The following is a 16336-nucleotide window of genomic DNA, read 5'->3' as shown; positions in this document are numbered from 1 at the left end:
AGTGAGGAGGCTGGGAGAGGGTTCATCATCATCCTCTCGGAGCTCTGAGGACTTCATCTTGAGAGTGCTCCTCTCTAAGCTGCGTTAGAGATGGACACTGCCTTCTGGGAGCCTCCCGCCCAGGTCCTGAGGAAGGCTTCCTGTGCCAGGCTAGGTGAGGCTCAGGCAACGTCTGAAAGGCAGGTGTGGCCGTGTCAGGCAGGGGGGCACACTGAGCTTGGAATTAGGACCCCTGGGTTCTGTTCCTGGGCTGGGGACCACCTGCCCCTTCCAGCCTCAGACTCCCCTAGGCCCGTGTCCCAGGTGGAACTACAGATCCACAGCTGGGGCTGGGAAGGAGACATGGCCTCAGTCACTTCTGAGGCTGTGTGTCCCTGAACAAGTTACTTCATTTCTCCAAGCTTCAATTTAATGTAATAAATGTAGTCATTGAGACTTTTTTCTGCTATACGGTCATTAGGAATTATAGTTACCAAATTATCTAACACACACACACACACACAGAGTGAAAAGAAGTTTCATAAAACAATACTTAGTGTAATGCATTCTGATATTCTTTGCTCTGTTCCGTTCCATTTTTTAAAAAATCCTGGTCATGACTCACAAAATTCATTTCATGACCTAATGGCTTGTTTGAAATACACTGGTTTAAGATTAGTAGATGGGTACGGCAAAGTTAAATAACACACATATAAAGCACTTACTATCCTGGCTGTCACAGAGCTAGGGCTCAAGAAATGTTTGGTTTCTTTCTTCCCTAGGAGCGATGACTAATATCAGAGCCTAGCTCTGGGAGCCACTAGGCAGTAAGGCTGGCAGCCGGCTGCCAGGAGAAAGCCTGTGAAAACTGCCATGGCTGCTGCCCCTCCTTCCAGTTCCATGCCTTCCCTGTTCACTGTGCTGACTGAGCTGGCCACAGTGCTAAGACCAAGCCTCCACCCAGTCCTGCCTCAGTGTGGCCGTCTACATGAGGTGGGCACTAAAGACCCATCTGGGAAGCTATTGGCCCACCGGGACGTGGCTCTGGGGGCTGGCTTGCCTTCTCTTCTTCTTTCCATTCCCAATCTCATCCCTTCCGGGACCGTCTTCCTCATGACAGGGCTCCAGTGTGTGTGGGGTGGGCTGCTAGGCTTGGAAGGGTGGGGCAGTTTTAGCCCTGCCCTCCTTCCACTGCTCTGCATCTCAGGGGAGCGTCTTGAGAAGGGGAAGCCAGGGAGAGCCCAGAGCAGAGCATTAAGGGAACATGCTGAAATTCACCACATTACCACAGTATCATTTGTTTTCCCTTCATGTAAAGTCTTAACAAACAGCTCCTAAGTGGGGGAAAGCTGCCACCGAGAGGCTGAGTTTCCATCGCTAATAGTCTGATTAAAAGGTATTAAAGACTCCACATCTGTTTCAGAGACAGCCCAGAGTGGGGCCTCATCCTTGCTTGCTCTGCAGCAAGTATGGTGTGTGGAAGTCGGAGAAATGCCACCAGTTCCTCCCCTCTCCCTCTGAGGCTGGGCCTCCAGTTAATTTGGGAGCAGAAGGGCAGTTAGGAGGGGAGGCGGGTGGAGCCCCTCCCAATCAGGGGAAAGAGCTTGGACATGGATGGATTCCCAGGAGGTCCCCAGTGGGGACCAGACCAGTGTGACTACGACAACTGCCACTATGTGCCAGACGCTCTGCTAGGCACTTTACACAGATTATTCCCAGGCTTCCAACACTGGCAAATGGGTAAAACCATCCCCTATTGTAGCTGCAGAAACTGAGGCTCTGAAAGATGAATCATCTTGCTGCCCAAGGCTGCATGGCTGTTTAGTGGCCAAGTCGGAATTTGAACCCATGTATGTATATCTCTTATCCTAGGACCCAGCTGGATCCTTCTTTGGCTGGTTTCTCCTAAGAGGGAGCCAGCATGGACAACCAAAGAGACAGGCTGGTATCCTTCCCCACAGCTAGAGCAAGAACAAAGCACCTCTAAAGGAACCAATGCTCAGGACATCAAGCGAGGCCCTCCTCTCCAGCACTGGGAGGACCCAAGTAACTGTGTGGATAAGCCCCAGCTGATCAAACTAGCCCTGAGCCCTTCAGGCCGTCCCAGATGAAACCCTCTTCAGTCTGCCCAGAAGCACTGGTTCTGAGCTGGCACTGGACCTTGGCCCAAGTCTGATGACAAGGACATAGGGAGAGTGAGAACCCCACCCCAGGCGGCTCTCCTCTCTCTGGCTGCTCCTCCTCCCTCCTCCCCAATCCCAGGCACAGGAGCATGACCAGGCGGTCTCGTCACTTACCAGCCACTCAGCAAAGCATGGTCCTAGTGCAAAGCCCTTTAGCAAGAGGACTATACAGCCTCTCTGAGTTTTCCATGTTTGACCCAAATCCTTGCTGCTGTTGCTGAGTCCCACTGCACCTCTGCTGCGAGGCTCTCCCTGACCCCTGCACGCTGCGGCCAGAGCCACCTTCCTATGACACATCAACTCATGCTGTTTCCCTGCCCCAAAACCCCAGCTGGGACCCAGCTGCTCACAAATAAAACCCTGCTGAGCCTGACATTCAAGGGCACTCCCAGCCTCACCTCCCCCCTTACCCCAAGCCTCTGGCCACACTGGTCCATGCGTCCTCTCTCTACCTGTGTTGATCCTCACTCAGGCCCTTGTGCACGCTGCCCCTCAGGCTTCCCTCCAGCAATCATGATGCTACTTAAGTGTTAACACCTGATTGAAATAGCGCATTCTTAAGGACGCGCGAACACTTGTAAAGCTTCCACACACACGATCACAACAGTTATGCTGAGGTAAAAATGATTATGTGTATTCCAGACTTAGAAAACTAAACCAGGAGGTTAGCACCAAGGATAGTAAATGGCAGGGCTTGGCCCCTCCCAGGACTGTGATTAACCACAATGCTGTGCTGCCCCACTGCAGGCTCTAGAAGAGTCTGTTGAACTGCACACCTTTCTATTCTGCCCTCAGGGGAGGAGGCCGACTGGATTGCCCCCATCGGTGTCTCTGTTCCGTGTTTCACTGTCAGCTTCCCAGGGCTGGGGTCCTCAGAACACAGCTGCCACCCGTGTGCAGACAGGAGGGGAGACTGCTCCTCAGTGGCCCGAGTCTTCTCCCCGGTGCCTGCATGTTCCAGTTCCCACCATCATCATCACCTTTCCTTGATTTCCCTGTATACTCTCTCCCAAACGGGGCCCAGAACTCTATCCACTGCCCCAGCAGGGTGAGCACTTTGAAGACCTCTTCACAGCTTGGGCCCATGCTGTGAGCAGCGACATCCCCAGCCTCAGAGAAACCATGTGTCTCTCTTCAAAGAGGGCCCAACCTGCACATCTAAAACAGCTCTGTTTGCCGTTTCTGCCCCAGCAAACATGCTTGCTTCCTCCTTTCAAAGGACGTCTGAGCCCAGGGATTACGCCTAATGCTGCTGGAATCCCAGGGGAGGCAGCGCCCAGCAATCAGGGCCCACTGAGGCTCTGCCAGCGCTTTCAAAGGGAACATGACAAGCTTTCATCTCCCTCCATGAATGGGGCTGAGGATGAGGGGGAGGCCTCCCCTTCCTCTTCCAGTTCTTTACCCCCTGGGCAGGAGAGCTCCTGGCCACAGGAATTGGGGAGAGGGAACCAAGGGGTCCCTAACCCTGAAAAAATGCCCTGACCTCCAGATCTCACCCCTAACTGGGTCCCAGACTCCTGGGGCGTAGGGCCTGAAAGCTCCTGGAGCCTAGAGAGAATTTTCCTTCTAAAGTCACCGAGTTGCACAGGCCTAGGCGAGCTTTCAAGGAACCCCAAGAGGCTACGTCCTGACTTTGTTCCTCTTGGGGTGAAACCCAGAGACATGGCTACAGCCTAGGTGCTGCTGCCGCTCAGCTGAGTGCCTGCCCCCCCAGCCCCATGTTTCCCCACATCCCTTTCCTCTGTGCACTGAGAAGGGCAGTAGATTATCCCTCGTCATCCAGGACTAGGGCCCCCAGTCCCTTTTAAGACAAGCTCCTTGGGTTCTGTCCAGCCCCAATGCCCTGTTCATCCTCCCTGCAGTTCAGCGGTCACTCTCCCATCCACCCTGAGCTGGCACTGAAAATCCCCCTCTGCCAGGAAGCCTTCCTTCCCAGACTAACACATAGAGAAGGGTAACTTTCCGACCCCTTGTCTAGTAAAGAGGTGCCTCCCAAGGCACCTGGCTTCTTCAGCTGACCACCCGTCTTATGAAGCCAGATCTTACTGCAGCCTTTACATTTCCTGCTGGTTCACCTGCTTTTGGCCGTCTTGGGGCTTAAACCCCCGACGGCAGACGTAAGGTCTGTGCAAATCTCAACACTGTGCCACCTGCACGTTTTCTGAATACACTGAGAAAAGCAGAGTTGCTGAACCACAGACATCTGTGACCTGGAGACCACACAGAATCACAGGTGAGGGGATAGAGAGGTGATGCCAAAGAACGGGACTGGGGGCACTTCCTTACCCAGCCAAGGGCACCCAATGAGATCTACCTGCCCCAGGCCACAACCAGTGAGAGTTGGCTGCACCCTAGGTCAGGGTATCAAAGAGATTAAACACAACTTTTTATGAGCTTTTAGAACCTCAGGTGAGAGGTGAGGGCGTGTCATCCTGTCCATCCAAGGGCTGCAATTTCCCCTACAGGAGGGAGCATGGCTCGCCAGCTTCTATGTGCTGCAGCCTATCACAGCCTACTGTCCTCCCAGGCAGTCCTGCTACAGGTTACCAAATCTAGCCCTTCTTCCTCCCAAGGCCCCCTCATACAAACAGGCTTCAAATGAGGAGCACTCCAGGTCTCCTGGGGGTAAGAGAGACCTGGGTTCATACCCAGGGACGGCAAGCTGCTTTCCCCAAGCTGCCCTCCCTCTGGCTCCCTGGCTAGGACGGCAGGAGACACAACAAGGCCGTGCCCCAGAGCCATGCATTCCACGGAAATCATTGGGCTGCATCTCTCAATTACTACCCCAGCCAGGACTGCAATTACCACATTACCCCTAATCGCTGAGTGTTTATTAGCGATGCTCCTCCCCTATCAGAGCTGCTATTACTCTACATTAATAACCAGGTAGGCACACGAGGTTTCCTCTTGAACACAGACCACCCAACTGCCAGTGCCACCACTTCCCAGGCCCCAGCTCCAATGGGGCGAGGCTCATCCCCTCTGCTCCACCTTCGGCCAAACTCATGTCAGCAGGAGGCTGGGGGCAAACTGGGAGCAGTCCAGGCATGTGCACAGGGTGGGGCAACACAGCCCTCGAGAGCAGCCAAGCTCCCTCCCTGACCTGCCCTTCTTTTCGCTGTTTATACTGGCCCAGACCCACATCACCCAGGCAGCTTCACACTCAGACTTGAGCCCCCAGGTCCTCTTTTTGGTGAGGAACTGGCTCATGGTCTTGCAAGGGAGCCCAGCCCACCTACCCCATAGTTAGACCACGCTGTCTACAGGAAGACTCCCAGCCTCCACCTTATACTGTGTTAAATCTCTCTGTTCCTGGATGAAGCTAAGCTGTCTCCTACAAACTTCTGAAGGCAGCTATCATGCATCTCCTTTAGTTGTTTTTCTTTTCCTTTAAGCTAAATAACTCTCAGTTTCTTCAACTAATTCTCCGAGGCCTAGCTGAGGCGCTTCCCCACTAGATATTCCTTATGCATATGCATGAGTTCACTCAGGGCATCCCTCCATCAGTCAATAAACAGGAGTACCTTCCAGCAGCAAGGCCCTAGGGACGGAGCTCAGCGTGGAAGCAGCAGCCAACCCCGCCTGCCTTGGCTCCACGCCTCTAAGCAGCCCGCTCTGCTGTCTCGTGCACCCAGCTAGCTGGTACATGAGCGCGTAAAGGGGGAGCCCGAGGCACACGGGGCTTCGCAGTCCTCACTCAGGCAAGATTCCCCTAGACCACCTGGGGAGTGCAGGGCTCATTACAACTCTGCTCAGCATGGAGGTGCACCACGTCTCACTCCCACGAAGAGCCCTTCACCTAAGCCCTCCTGTCCCCCTGGGTTTCCTCGCCATGGTGTCCACAACATTTTAGTATAAGGATAAATGGGAAGACGGTGAGAGCGCTTATTAACTGCGCTGGGCCTGGTCCAAGCCCCGCCAGCTCCCCACCATTGCATGAACTCCTGGAGGCCTTGCAGGCTGTCTGGGGTCAGTGGTTCCCCACCTTCCTTATCAGATAAAGCCAAACCCCCTTAGCTTGACATTTGGGACTTTTAATAATGTGACCTGAATCTACTGGCCAGCTCTCTTTGCCACTATTCAAACATCCCTACCCTATCCTTGCAACGCTCAAAATTCCTCACACGTACTTGGCAATGTCCCCCACCCGGCACCACTGTCTACCTCATTCCTCTTCTGCTCTTGAAATCCTACATTTCCCCCCCAGACCCTGGAGCTCTGGTTTGCATTGAGCAAGTGTTCAACAGATGTTTGTGGAATCACTGGACAAACAAATTAACCTGCCATCGTCCAGTCCACCAGCAGCTTGTCACCAATGTCTGAGCACGTGGGGGATATCATGTGTATCTACGTGTGACTGGCTCTGGCTGGCTGCGCCCCCTCTGCCTGGAAGCACAGTGCAACAGGATGACATGGCTCCCCTGGCTTGTACATGGAGCCTGCCTGATGCCTGGTGTCCTGTTTCATCTGCAAGGGCAAAGGGCAGGTCCCTGCTGAGTCTGGGTGATGTGTAGGACACTGACCAGAAGAGCAACTTGAAGCATGTGGGGGAGATGGGAACTGGACCTAGGTGATGCTCCTCTGGGTTTTGCCCTGGGGACACACATGCAGGGACCCAGGGCCTGGGCACTCAAAGCCCTCTTACCTCATTCTCCTCCTCATTGTGCAGTTGCTCAGTGTATGCATCCGGCTTTCGGATCAGAGGGTCCACCAGCATCAGGAAGGCCATGTAGAGCAACAGGGCACCCACCACAGACAGGTAGATGACAATGATGATCTGAGGAAGAGACCGGTGTGCCTATGAACCATTATCTGGGGTCAGGGCTAGAAATCTGTTGCTAGTCTTGGGCCATCTGTGTCTGGCTGGCAGTGACTCCTCAAGTGGTGCACTAAGAAAGGACTTGGAGGCACGTGGGCTCAGAGGGAAAGCATGCCCAGAAAGGAAGGGGAGGGCCCTACTCCACAGAGGAGGCACTCTGTCCTAACTTGAGGGAGTCTGCACAGCAGGCATCAGGACAGCAGGCAGATGACAGAGGAAGAAGTCTGGAGCCTGATGCCCTGAGAGGCTCCCGGGGTAGAAGTGGGAACACAAGGGCCTCCCTGGCTGTAGAAGAGTCCATGATGAAGGGTGGAAAGCAATCACAAACTAAGAGCAAGGAAGAACAGGCTGTGAAGAGGCTGGAAAGCTGGGGCCAGGAAGAGTAAACCTGGGCTGGTGGGCTCATTGCTCCTGTGGAGAGCAGGACGGATGGGGCATGCTGGCCCACTCATGGCACGCCCCTGCGCAGAGTGGCTAGGGCTGGTAAGAAGGTGTGTGCTGGGGGTGGAGGTCACGCCTGCCCTCCCATCAGCCCCTCTGCAGGGCGGGGAAAGCCAGGGGTAGAACAACAACTCCATGAATCTCTTACGTACACAGTCCTTCACAAGCTGGAGTCATTTTGTTTTTACAGAAAAGATAGATTTAATGCAGCAAATTCAATGTTTCTCAATGTGGGTGCTCTGGGATTTTGGGTGGGACATTTAGCATCCATGGTCCCTGTAACGGTGTTGGTAATACACCTGTTATTGGGACCACAAAAGCACCTTCACCCACCTCTAAATGCCCCCTGGGGGGCTGTAATCATCTGATTGAGAACTGCTGGGCTAGATCACCTGGGATCCCAAGGCTACCAGATGGTGGAGGTGTGACTCAAACCTAGACTTGCTGACTCCCTCTCAAATGCTTTTCCTAATTCCACAATGCCTGGCCATTGCCGGCTTCTGATCTCAGCCCTCCCCTACCTAGACTGTGAAGAAGAGTGAAAAAAAGAACCTTAGGACTTTAAAGCTGGGTGCCCAGCTCAGCCAATAGCCAAGTTCCACTGGACCAATGTCCCACCTGATTGGGGCACCGTGTTCACGCCTGTTTAAACCGGGCAAATAATCAGACCTCACCTGTACCCCAGGAATGTGGAAGGAGAACAGAGGCTGGGTCTTCAATAGGCTGAAGTTGAGGGGTGCCTCCTAGGTAGGAGAACTGGGGGAAATGGGAGGAATTAGGAAATTGTATCTGATGAGGTCCCCATGCCAGGAAGTTCCCTCCCGGCCAAACAGGGAGCAGCGGTGACATCTGGCTCTGAATTTCAGGTCTCAGGCATCTGGTCCCTGGAGGATGAGGCCCACTGGAGGAAGTTCAGAGAAGGAGAAAGACAGTTGCAGGAGGGGCTGCCTCAGGTGGGTGGATGAAAGGAGTTGGGTATGCACAGGGCACTGGCTGGGAGCAGTGGAGGACAGACAGCTGCTTTTTCCCTGAGTGGTGAGAACACAGAGGAGCTACAGCACAGGGCTCCCTGGAACAGGCAGGAAGGATGGCAGTGAAGACCACCGCCCCCCAAATATGCCTCGAAAGGAGAAACCTGATGGAGGACCCGGCAGTGCCTTTAAATATGAGAATTATTTTCCAGTGCTATTTATAGACTCTTCAAAGGACAAGCAGAAAAATGCTACAAACTGGAACAGAAAGGGCTACGTTAGGCCAGGCATGGAGCTCACACCTATAATCCCAGCACTTCGGGAAGCCAAGGCTGGAGCATTGCTTGAGGCCAGGAGTTCGAGACCAGCCTGGGCAAGATAGTGAGACCCTGTCTCTACCAAAAATTAAAAAAATTAGCTGGGTGTGGTGATGTGCACCTGTGGTCCTAGCTAATCAGGAGGCTGAGGTGGGAGGGTTGCATGGGCCTGGAAGGTCAGAGCTGCAGTGAGCTGTGATCGTGCCACTGGACTACAGCATAGGCAACAGAGTCAGACCCAGTCTCTAAAAAACAAAAAAAGAAATGGCTATGTAATCAGTGAGTACTCTGTGTGCCAGGTGCCTGGCCCAGGATTGTTAGAACCTGGACTAGGAAGCCGCACTGGGAGGCTGGGCGTCATGAGGGTCTCTGCTAGGGCGGCTTCACAGCCTCTAGAAGACACGGGAAGTTCTGCCTGGTGCAGAGGAATGAACAGAGACCTCGTGATGTCTATGGTGGTGACTGTGTCTATCATCTCTTTCCTGAATTCACCCAAATGATCAATGAGAACAAGGTTCAGGAAAACACAAAAGGACCAATCTGATGTTCTCCCAGCACCCAACACCCAGCCCTAGTCCACAGCTCTGATGCTTTTTAGAGGAGCTTAGTCACTTTGGAAGCTTAATTAGACTAAGCTCCAGGAGGGCAGCCCAACCTCCCCATTGGCAACATCTTGCCCAGAATATAGCAGGCACCAAAAAGAGATTTACTGGATGAATAGAAGAAGGGAGAGGAACGAAAAAAACTGTAAAGAATGCAGGGAAAAAGGAGTCTCCAGCAGCTCTCCCAGGGCTCTCTCCTCTCACTGTAATGGTAACCACTGGAAAGAGAGCAGAGAAGGGAGCTGGCTCCAGGAAGGTGTGGGATGTGGGTCCCGGTGTCTGTACTAGGCCAGCCTAGAAGCCAGTCTCATAGCCATTGGAACATTCCAGAATAAAGTGAAAAACTGTGGGTATATGCCAGTCCGCGATTGGAGAATGGCGTGTGGGAATCCCACCGGCTTCCTGAGACCCTGGCGTTACCTTGATGGTGGTGGTGCTGCGCTCCTCGTACCTGCACTCGCACAGCAGGCAGTAGGCCTCCACGTCATGGCCAGGCACTGGCATGGGCTCCACCACGTGCAGGCAGTTGCTACAACAGAGAGACAGGGCTGTAGAGGCAGGGCCACCAGATCTTAAAGCCTCAAGACCAGAGAAGCAGGTAGCCAGGGGAGCTGAGAGGTAGGGGCTAGGCAAAGGTGAAGGGTGCTCCCAGAGAGGTCCAAGGGCTTATAAAGGATTAGGCTGGCAGAACCCCTTCCCAACCCACAGCCTCACAGCCCATGCCCCTTGCACATCAAAACCAGCTCTCCAAACTGCCTACAGTGCTGGCTCCAAAACCATCAATGTTCCCAGAGTTCTACCCCCAGCTGCCTTCCTCATCTCATGCTATGTTCTCCCTGCATGTGCTCATCTGTCTAAAAGGTTCAACTCAGAAGCTGACAGATCTTAGATCAGAATCTCCAGCCAGGGCCGCTCTCCTCTATGAGCTACAGGAGTCACTATTTGCATGTCCCATAGAGACCATGAACTCTACACCCGCCCCTGCACACCCTTTGCCCTCAACTCCCTACTCCTGCAAACTGGCTCCCCATTCACAATGGCAGACAGAACACCTCTACCGTCCAATTTACCGTCCGGGTCAAACCCTGGAAATCATCTTTGTCACTGCCTTCCTCTCATCTAAGTAAAATCACCAAAGGCCAGTGATTTTACTTCCCTAAAAATTCCTAGAATCCATCTCCTTTATTCTCTCCCACTGCTGTGTCTTAGCTGAGGCCCTCATCCTATCTTCCTTGGACAACCGCACCAGCCTCCGCACTGCCCTCCCGCCTCTAGTTTGGCCTTTCTAACACATACTACCTTCCCACGGCAGCCAGGTGGTTTTCCAGAATGCAACTCTGGTCATGTCATTCCCCAGCTTAGGCCCGGTCAGTGACTCCACAGAGCCCCTAGGGCCAATGCTAACTCAATTGCTCTGCCAGGGGCCCCAACCCACCTCACTCCAGTTCCATCTCTTGCTACGCCTCCCTCACCCACCTTCCCATCCTCCAGCCACACGGATCTGCCAGGCTGCTCTCTGAATGAGCCACACCCACACTCTCACCAGGAGGGCATGGCTTTGCCACCTCATCTCATCTTTTAACTCTCAGCTCAGCCGCCTGTGCCCAACAGCCAGCTCCCCCCAACCCCCTGCCAATGCACTGCATTGTAATCCAATCTTTATTTGTGCTGTCTCCCCAGGAGATGTACGTTCCTTGAACACAGGGTTATGTCTTATATATCTCCATATTCCCAGTACCTAGCTGGGTGCTGGCCAGAGCAGGCTTAGTAACTACATGATTCCCAAAGGAAGAGTAGACCCACTTTCATCTAACAGCACTCTTGCGTAAGGTGGGATAAAGATCATAGGTTCCACATCTAAAAACAGGGAAAGAGGCTTAGGAGGCAAAGTGGCATCTCTATAGTGGTGGTGAGGCCAGAACCCAAATCTAGACCCTCAGCCACAGGTCTTTACTTCCGACTCAGCCTCAGTGGGGCCTGGGCTGGTACCTGGCTTGTCTCAGGCCTCTCATTCCCAGCCTTCCTCAGATCAGCATGGTTCCAACCCGTTTGGTTCATGGACCACACTGACAAAGCAAAAAACTCTACAGAACGCACCTTCATTACTACCAATGGAAAAATCCAAACCTCTTGGAGGTGTGCAGAGGTGAAGCAGGTGTCATGCTGCAATGCACCTGGGCTCTGTCCTGGCTCTGCCACCAAGTGTCTATACCCTAGGCCCGTTCTCTTCTCTGTGAGATAAAGCGGTTGCACCAGATAATCTTTAAAAGGCCCTTCTAGCTCTGACAGGAGTCCTGCAAGAGTCAAGCACAGCTCCCTTCTGAGCTATAGGGCTGGGTTTCTGGCAGAAGCATCAAGGGTGTGTGATATAAAGATCGTGTGTTGGAATAAGAATGGGATGTGCTCTAAAAGACTCTGTTCTCCTAAAAATCCATATGTGGCATACATGAGTTTATCTAAACCTTTCATGATCCAGTTCCATCTGTGTCCAACATGTTATTCCCTGCTGTGAGCAGGTCTCCCCTGTTGTAACTGAAAATACTGCTTTCAGGCCTTGCATGCTGCTTCCTCTGGGAGGGAGGGGTTAAGGGGCAAGGCCAGGGTCACCCAGGGTACTTGGTTGCCATTCCTGTCCAGAGACAATGCCATCTTCCCTTCTCCAGGAAGTCTCTACAAGCCTCCAGATTCCTCCCTTACCTGAGCTACACTGGGTCCTGGGTCTAGAAGGTCATACCAGTATTGCAGTGGAATCTATGGATTTCTCACAAGGCCAAGGTGTCAGGGGCAGTTTGGAAGGGCAACCTGAGTCCTTCAATGTGGGATCCTGCTACCCGGGGGAACAGCAGTAAGGAGCTGAAATAGCTCTGCTGTCTCCAACTCTCCTGTGATTGGGGGCAATTTAACTTCTCCAGGCCTCGGTTTCCTCATTTATAAATGGAGACTGAACTTGGTCAGTGTCTTTCAAACTGTACTCTTTTGGGACCCACAGGAACCGCTGTACGGTGGGGTGGTAGTCAGGGAGGGGCTGAGGGACACTTCCCTCTCAGCCAGTGCAATTCTGACTTTATGTTTTATAGATTTTGTTTCCAAAACGGATTTTGTTTGCAGAGAAGTTCTATCTTAACAAGTTTGAAAGGCAAGGAACTAGCCAACTTATTAAGTGCTTTCCTGCTCTGGGAGTGTCTCTAATAACATATCTCCTTGCCAGACCCACCAATGGGGCAAAGCTGGGGTTTTTGCCTTTTTATGCACATATGGTTATAAACTCTCAACACTAGATGGCAGGATACCTGTAAACACAGGAACATACATGGCTTGGCCATTAAACCTGAGGCCCGCATGTCAGATGATTCTGGCTTTACTCTGCACATCCAAGGGGAAGGGTGCAAGTGTTCTTTAGCACGGACCAACATGACAGCAAAGTAAAAATGTGGCAGAGACCAGAAGACCCACTCAAACTGACCTCTTCTAACCCTAGCGCTGAGGCACTCAGATCAATGTCAAGGCCCCACCCTACCCCTAAGGGGCTCCAGGCAAGCACAGGATGACTCCCAGTCAAGGTCAGTGTCACTGGGTCCTAGAATCCTGCAGTCTTTCCTCCAGCCTCAGTTTACACCCACCACCCTTAATGGAGCTGCCCTGAGGTTCCTGATGTAAGGCTATTCATCAGGCAGCCCATTAATTCTGACTTCTGAGGGGAAGAAGGAGATAAACTATAGCCTGAGAGGTCTAGACAGGACTCTGTCCTCTGCAGACATCCAACCTTGGGTTTTCAGGCCATCTATAGCTCCAGGACAGAGACAGTGTTCCTAAATTTGCAAGTGTCTGCCTGCATAAGGAGTGTGGGATATAGCCTTGTTATCTGGTGAAGGGCTAAGACAGCCCATCAAAGTTTATACTGATGCTATTTGAACTATAACCACAAGATACAAGGGGGTTACTTGGACTTCTCCTAAGTAGAAGGCTAGTGCTTCAGGAGGAGTCCGTTTTCTCAGTCTGTGGTGTAAGTTTGACCATGACTATATATGTGGCCACCAGTAAGGCATGATAATTTACATTAATATCAGCTAACGTTTATATAAGCACTTACTGTGTGCCAGGTATTGTTCTAAGTGCTATAGTTACTTACCTATGCACACACATGCAAAACACACATACAAACACGTACATACTTAACACTCAAAATACTGCCACTATTTATAGATAAGGAAATCAAAGTGCAGTGGAGATTAAGTAATTTGTCACACAATTAACAAGCAGCTAAGCTAAATTTGAAGTCAAGAAGGTGGAACACAGAGTCTGTCTATCTAACTAGACTGCCTCTCAGAAAATCACCGACAATCTCAGAGTTGGAAATTCAACTAGTTTCAAAATTCTCGAGTGTTGCTCTGGATCAACTGCATCCTAAGCACCAAAGGAAAGAAAGGTTACTGCCTCCCCTCACCCTCACTCCATATTTGAAGAATCAAAATCGAGGGGTGGTGGTGGTACTGGAAATGTGTATTTTCTCAAAGCTCATCTGCTTTGAGAAAGCAGGAGAGGCAGCACTGACCCGGACCTCTCATCTGATGTTGATCTCTTCTACAGTGACCTCAGCCCATCTGTGCTCGGGACCCTCCAGGGACGGAGCTTCCTGGCTCCCAAAACTGCCTAGATTAGAAATGCTCCCTCAACTCATGCTTAAGTTGGTTTCCCTGAAGCTTTTATCCTTGGCCCCAACTCTACACCAAGAAACCCCACTGAACATAACTGATCCACACTAGTACCTGCTCCCACATGTCCCACCTCCCATAACATGCCAGCTTTCAATCAATCATCGTGTGTCCCCAAGTCCTCTCCTCTTTAGGCTTTCCTTGCTTCCTTAAACCATTCCTTCCAGGACAATGTGCTGAAACTTCCCTTCGCCGCACTAGTCTCCTTTCTCTGAATGAATTCTGCGTTATTCTTCTCTTTTTAAAAGTGAGGTACCCAGAAATGAATTCAACACTCTAAATTATTTCTTTGGGCCTCTGTCTCTGCTATTATAAAATGGGAGCAAAATCCATCCCACCTACTTTACAAGGATGCTATGAGACTGGCACAGAATAACACATGTAACAAGGCTTTGCAAAAGCATTAGGTATCCTACAGTATGTGGTCAGAATACCTACCTCTGCCAACTTCTCTACTACCATTCTGTATGCATCACTAAATACCAATTTTCAAAGCAAAACAACAAAATCCACTCCTCTAGCCAGGGACCACTCAGCTGGAATTCAGACACCTGGATCCTGTTTCCATAGACAGTTGACAACTATGAAATTGGTTCTGTGACATGAATAATTATTCCTTTGAAAGGCTCTCCATAGGAATGGGAGAGCATGCTTATCCTCCAGGGTCCAAGAACTCTAGTAAACACCCATAACTTCAACTGGGTATAGCAGCCAGAGGCCTGTGTGTAATGCCTTACCAGTCCTTCTGGGATACATTCTGGTTGTAAATGTGCCCACTGATGTTTCTATAAGGTGGACAGATGCATTTGCACCGGATGTCTTCAGAACTCTGGAAAAGAAAGCACATGTCAAGTATGCAGAGAACCTGCCTGGGGTTCAGGCTCTAGCAAGGTTGTCAACTTTCTGTTCCCCATCCTGTTAGGTGAACCATATCTATGCTCTTGAGCTTTCTCCATCCCCAAGTTCAAGTCCAGCAAGGACTGCCACTGTAGGAAGCAAGCTACAGCACAGGGTCCTAAAGACAGAAAATGTCCAGGTGGCAAATGAGACTCACAGAAAGTTGTCTAGGCCTGCCAGTCCCAAAGCAGGTACGGGGATGGGGGGAAATGGGTATGGGGTGTGTGGGTGTGTGGTGGTGTGTGGGTGTATGTGTGTGTGTGTGGGTGTGTGTGTGTAATGGGTATGGGGTGTGTGTGTGTGTGCAGCAAAGTGGCAGTCCTCTACCCCAGACCCCACACTTGTGTGTGCACCTCTGTCCAGTGGACTTGGCAGCCACCCTCTTCCCCACATTCCTTCTCCAATTTCTTAGGTAGGATTGGGGAAACATAAAGGGCGAGCGTGAATAAGAAAAAGTGGATCATTTCTGTGGGAATACTCAAGCAACCTCTTTGAAAGTTCTTCCCTTCTGGAATGAGTAAGAGATACCACCATAAATGTCTTTACTTAATTAGGAATTTTGAGGAGAGAATGGAAGCAAACTCTCAGCCTTAACCTTACTTCAAAGTCTGGATGATCTTTAGTGCCATAGATCTACCCAAACAGCTCCATAGGAATGTAGCCTTAAAGAATGGAAGTTATCTCAGGAGTCCCAGAACTTAGGTGGGTCACCCTTAATAATGGAAACTTCAAACTGTATAGGACTTTACACTTACAGGGCATTTTTACATTGTTATGTAATTTGATTCTCCCTAAGCAGAGTAATAGATACAACTGCTACTATAGGTGGTAGTACTAGCATCCCTAAAACAAAAATTCGAAATGCTCCCAATCTAAAACTTGTTAAGCATAGACATGACCACAAAGATGATGTTAACACTGCAGAAAAGCACCTACAGACATGGTAAAAATGAGTGACGGGCTTCTTGAAAGACTAGAGCAGAGTGCATTCATAACAGAACAAGAAATCGTGTCAGTCTATAAAATCAAACAGACTTCTAAGACAAAAGCTTGTTAATAAATCAGGTGACTGGCAAAAACATTTTTAAAAGCCATCTGGCAGAATGCCTCCTCATCTCTAGAGGACCCACTTTCTGGTCCCTCTACTGCTTCAGATACTACTTCTCACCTAAAAAAATACTGTGCACAGTAACCTTTAATCAAAACACGGCATCATAGCAGGAGACAGAAAGCCTGATGTTGCTGTGTCTAACAGCTGATACAGGTATTCTGGTGATGCTACTGTGCTTAGTTACCCTGAACACGTCATTTATTTTCACTGTGTTAATAGTACATCATATTTTTTTACTGTTAAGAACTTATGTGTAATGTAAGAAAATATTTATCGGTAGCATATAAATTCATTGTCAGGAATG

General features: G+C 50.9%; 1 protein-coding gene across 15 annotated transcripts in view; it reads right to left on the bottom strand.

The window, feature by feature from the left end:
* The window catches only part of TMEM9 (transmembrane protein 9), a 36782-nt gene that overhangs the window by 2217 nt on the left and 18229 nt on the right, over positions 1-16336 (bottom strand). For all 15 annotated transcript variants that reach the window (XM_054462713.1, XM_063647246.1, XM_054462718.1 and 12 more), the window contains 3 exons: positions 14762-14853; positions 9733-9841; positions 6808-6939 (listed from right to left, as the gene is read on the bottom strand). In XM_054462713.1, coding sequence (XP_054318688.1) covers positions 6808-6939; positions 9733-9841; positions 14762-14853 — 333 coding nt within the window. The remainder of the gene's footprint in view (positions 1-6807; positions 6940-9732; positions 9842-14761; positions 14854-16336) is intronic.

The sequence above is a fragment of the Pongo pygmaeus genome, chromosome 1, assembly GCF_028885625.2.
Source record: "Pongo pygmaeus isolate AG05252 chromosome 1, NHGRI_mPonPyg2-v2.0_pri, whole genome shotgun sequence".
Lineage (NCBI taxonomy): Eukaryota > Metazoa > Chordata > Mammalia > Primates > Hominidae > Pongo > Pongo pygmaeus.
Note: the sequence above shows the minus strand (reverse complement) of the source record. Positions and strands in the feature narration are given on the sequence as shown.